At 40.6% G+C, this 4,126-nt stretch overlaps 2 protein-coding genes across 2 annotated transcripts in view; one reads left to right on the top strand and one right to left on the bottom strand.

Annotated features, from left to right (window-relative positions):
• The window catches only part of LOC106536737 (germ cell-specific gene 1-like protein), a 6,914-nt gene extending 5,970 nt beyond the window's left edge, over positions 1 to 944 (top strand). The window contains exons 4-5 of the mRNA XM_014034057.1: positions 215 to 326; positions 416 to 944. Of these exons, the coding sequence (XP_013889511.1) occupies positions 215 to 326; positions 416 to 713 (410 nt within the window). The 3' untranslated portion in view covers positions 714 to 944. The remainder of the gene's footprint in view (positions 1 to 214; positions 327 to 415) is intronic.
• An 867-nt stretch (positions 945 to 1,811) lies between these two features.
• Positions 1,812 to 3,133, bottom strand: LOC106536740 (protein NATD1). The gene is made up of 3 exons (XM_014034061.1): positions 2,943 to 3,133; positions 2,301 to 2,419; positions 1,812 to 2,228 (listed from the first exon to the last, which is right to left on the bottom strand). The coding sequence occupies exons 1-3, from the start codon at positions 3,094 to 3,096 to the stop codon at positions 2,112 to 2,114; spliced, it is 390 nt and encodes a 129-aa protein (XP_013889515.1). The 5' UTR covers positions 3,097 to 3,133; the 3' UTR covers positions 1,812 to 2,111.
• Between the last annotated feature and the right edge of the window lie 993 nt (positions 3,134 to 4,126).

The following is a 4,126-nucleotide window of genomic DNA, read 5'->3' as shown; positions in this document are numbered from 1 at the left end:
ACACACACACACACACACACACACACACACACACACACACACACCACGCACCGTTGTTGTGTGTTAATCCCCAGAAAAAACAGCTGTGGAGAGGCTAAACGTTGGCCAGAATCAGCCAGGCTTATTTCCTCAGCGTTCTGTCTCACATCAGGCTGTGTGAGGCAGAACCAGGAGGTCCGCTCTGAACGTGCTGTAGCTTTGCTCTGCTCCTCAGGCCTTTGTGGGATGGTGGCCCACATGATGTTCACCACCATATTCCACCTGGCCGTCTCTATGGGACCAGAGGACTGGAGGCCCAAGACCTGGGACTACAGCTGGTCTTATGCGTAAAGATTTTTTCTCTTTATTTGAGTTGATCATAAAATAAAAACAGTAACTGTGTTTTTATTCGTTGTTGTTGTTGTTTTAAATCCAGCTTGGCGTGGTGCTCGTTCGGCACCTGCATGGGCTCGGCGGTGACGACGCTGAACAGGTACACGAAGACCATCATCGAGTTCAAATACAAGCGGCACAACATCGAGAAGAACCTGCTGATCAAGCAGAAAATGGTGGAGCTGGGTCTGCCCGAGCACATGTGGGACATGTACGTGAGCTCGGAGCCGGCCCAGGCAGAAATCCCCTCAGAGCCTCTGGTGAACGGACACAAGCCCCCCACGGGGACGCCGTGCGTCTTCCAGGACGTGGAACCAGAACATGGCGAGGCCTACTGCTGAAGACCACTCCAGGTTCCTCCTGGATGATTAATCTAACGTTAATCCAGCGTGTTTTTATTCCCGCTTCAGAGAAAAGGGCTGCAGACCTGCAGGAGGAGGAGCCTCTGCAGGACCCGCCTTCTTTTTTATCCAAACTAACTTCCTGCTGAAGCTGAGCACAGCTGAAAGAGACAAACATCTGACTCATCTGAACCCAGATCTCACAAATTAAAGTCTTATTTTTAAAACAAATGTRTTTGTACTTGCACAGCTTTTCTACACATTACAGTGATTCAGTTTATGACGCACTCTCATTTAACATTAAGGTATTTTATTTAAAGAGGTGCAGCTTTTCTGGTATTTATGGTGATTAAGCATCTTTTTTCTGGACCTTTGCTAAAGGAAAAATATCTTCAGGTGGACTTTGCTGATTTTTAATTAATCATGGATTAACAAGCAGACATTCTGTAAATGTACTTTAAACATTCAGTGACTGAAAAGAGACACAAACCAAACTCAGGGTCAAAAAGCTGCTTTGTGTTTTCTTACRTCTTGTTGTTTGATAAGGAGGTCTTTAAGGATAAGACCTCTTATCTGCCTCTGATCCACGTGAAGGTCAAACAGCATCATCCGACTGCATCTCTGCATCGTTTGCTGATGGTTYGTATTAAAAACGAGAACTTATTTCTGGAAATACAAGGAAATGATGCAGACAGAATAACACTGACATCTGCTGGGACGAAAAGTAAATAATTTAGTTTATTTCAGATAATCAGTCAGTAAAACCCAATGAAMGTTGTTTTACAGCAGCTGATCCTTGAATCCTGATTGTTTCATGTTTGCAGATGGGACAGCTGCTGCGACCTCAGCTTATTAATACAACTCAAACTACCTTAAAGTCACTTTATTTGAATTTTCTGTTCATTTAACATCTTAATTTAAAAAATGAGACAATAGTTGCACCTATAATAAATGGCTGATTAAAAGTGTCCCTGGTTCTTTACAGTTTTTATTTTATTTTTGCAGAATTATCTTACGTCATAACTTTTACATTTCTGCAACTTCACTGTTGGAGCACCTTTTGRTGTTTCTGCAATTTCAAACAATGAAAGAAAACACTCAAATTACATTTGATTTTAATAAATAAATGAGCAAAAATCAATAYAATCAACTATACAAATGCATTAAAAAGCATAATTTAATAAAATAGGGCACAATTGTCTGTACATAATYATTTTTCCTTTATAAATGCACTTAACATTTAATCAACCCATCTCTCAGACCTGTTGTTCTGGTCCAGGTGGAGCTGCAGGTGCTCACTGTCAGCCAGCACTTTTTAATAACAGTTCATTAAATAATAATTCAAATATTTAATTCAAGTCCCATCTGACTGGGATGATGAGGKTGGTCCATAAACAGTCAGGTGATGAGGAGGTCTTTACACAGCTGCTGAGGCTGTTCTTCAATGTACCGTCTGATGTACCAGCAGGAGACCCGAGCCTTTAGGTTCTCCTCCAACAGGAAGTCCACAGCAGCCTGCAGAACCAGCACATTTAAGAATTTCATTCCTAAGTGTATACGACTCTACAGAAGACTCCTGRAACTCACCTGTGAGAGCAGCGCGGCGATGCCATGGCCTCTGAAGGTCTCAGGTACAAAGGTGGACATCAGGTCCACCTCCTTCTCCCCGATGAACCTGTAGGACAGAACTGCACAGTCATCAGTTCCTGTAAGGACACAGAGAAAAGGTTGTATATTAAGACTTACAGGACTGATTATTATTTAAAAAAAACACATATTTGTGTGTTTATCTGACATAAAATGACTCTGGTCACATAAAGGCCTAATCTGTTGATACTTCACGTAAAATCATCTATTTATTTTTGACTAAATAGTGCCATTTATTTATTATATATAAGCCGAACTGTCACTGGTGATGAAACACGCCCAAATTTACACATGTTTTCACATTGTTTAATAAACTGCTCCTAAAATTCAAAAACACCTGAAAAATTACTAATTTTTAAATAAAATTTGGCTGACGTTAATTAATTTGGCTCCGTTTTCTTCAGGAATAATAAAGAATTATAATATATCTCCGACAATATCCTCCGTTAACAGTTWAAATATAAATTTGACTGCTTTTAGTAAAGGTAATAAATGTTTTCCAGCAGGCCGCCAGAGAGCCCCGAACATTCCTGCAGAATCTACCCGGGAATCAGAGCGTCAAGCCCGGACACGTGCCTTTACCTGCGCCGCTGCTCGGAGCGACGGTGAAGCGTCGGTTGAGTCGGTCATGTTCAACCCTCAGTTTTCCACTGCACGTCGAAGTAACAAAACCACTCTGACCAAACCTAACGCGCTGAGTTAGTTTCAAAACCCCAGAAGCGATTTTAGAGGACATTTCTGCAAACAGACGCGACAGAACGAGCTGTAGTTCCGCAGCGRCACCGCTAGATGGCGCCAAAGTAACAACAAACAATTCCTCTGACGTCAAAACAGCAGCTTTGATTCATTTAATACTTTTATCTTCAAGTTATCACTTCTGCTTTCTTACAGACTTTTTTATTCTACTTTATTTTAAACATATACTCTCAGTTCAATGTTTTTCTGTCTCATTTACTCCTCTGAATATCTCAGCTTCATAGGTCTCTGACCATTATTTAATCTGCTGCAATTAAGTCATCATAAACTGAATAATAATAATAATAATAAAATTAAAAACATAATTTTAATCTAAACATGACTCTGGCCCAGCTTCTTTTTATATAAGGCATTGAAACCAGACAAACAGGATTGTTCGATAATTAAACAAAGAAAGAAATGTTTGCGTCACCGTGAATACAAAAGTAACACAAACAATTACTCTAATTAATGCAATTAGACTTTGTGCGTCTCCTGACAAGTCAAGTCTTTTTTTTTTTTCCAAATATTTGAGCACATTTCCAACTGGGTTCAAGTTTTACCTGATGAAACTGTTGTTTAATAATGGTTCCAGGCACGTTAGGCTCAAATGACTTCAGATCAGTTCTGTTTAAACAGATATGACATCAAGTCAAGTTCAAGATGTTTATCTCTGTTGTTGCAGCTCGTGATTTATCTAAATTTACTTCTGTTGTTTGACAGAAGTTCTTCGCTTCAGAGCTCAGATGTGATAAAAATGTAAACAAACAACTTTTAAATCTGTTTTTTTTCTTAAGGAAGGCTAAATAAAAAAAAATATTGGTGGTAATTTTTGACTGTGTAACTTTACAAACGGTACCCCGTACAGGTGTGTGTCTGAAACACTGACATCAGTCGGTCACAGTAAGATCTGAACCCTGCAGGTGCGTCAAAGACAGAACAGGCTGGCCTGGTGACTACCTGTTGGGGCTCGGGGCCTCTGGGCCTGTCGGGCTTTGGCCTGGGGGGGGTGCGCCCTTGGGGCCCGGACC

This window comes from Austrofundulus limnaeus, unplaced genomic scaffold (genome assembly GCF_001266775.1).
Source record: "Austrofundulus limnaeus strain Quisiro unplaced genomic scaffold, Austrofundulus_limnaeus-1.0 Scaffold1952, whole genome shotgun sequence".
Taxonomy (NCBI): domain Eukaryota; kingdom Metazoa; phylum Chordata; class Actinopteri; order Cyprinodontiformes; family Rivulidae; genus Austrofundulus; species Austrofundulus limnaeus.
The sequence above is the reverse complement of the archived record's forward strand: the minus strand, read 5'-3'. Positions and strand labels throughout refer to the sequence as shown.

What these genes read in the sequence shown, in the direction of transcription:
- LOC106536740 (XM_014034061.1), bottom strand. Translation starts at nt 3,096, where the DNA reads ATGTCCTCTAAAATCGCTTCTGGGGTTTTGAAACTAACTCAGCGCGTT. An exon ending in CGCTCCGAGCAGCGGCGCAG is followed by an intron (nt 2,420 to 2,942) that starts GTAAAGGCACGT and finishes GTGTCCTTACAG; the next exon opens with GAACTGATGACTGTGCAGTT.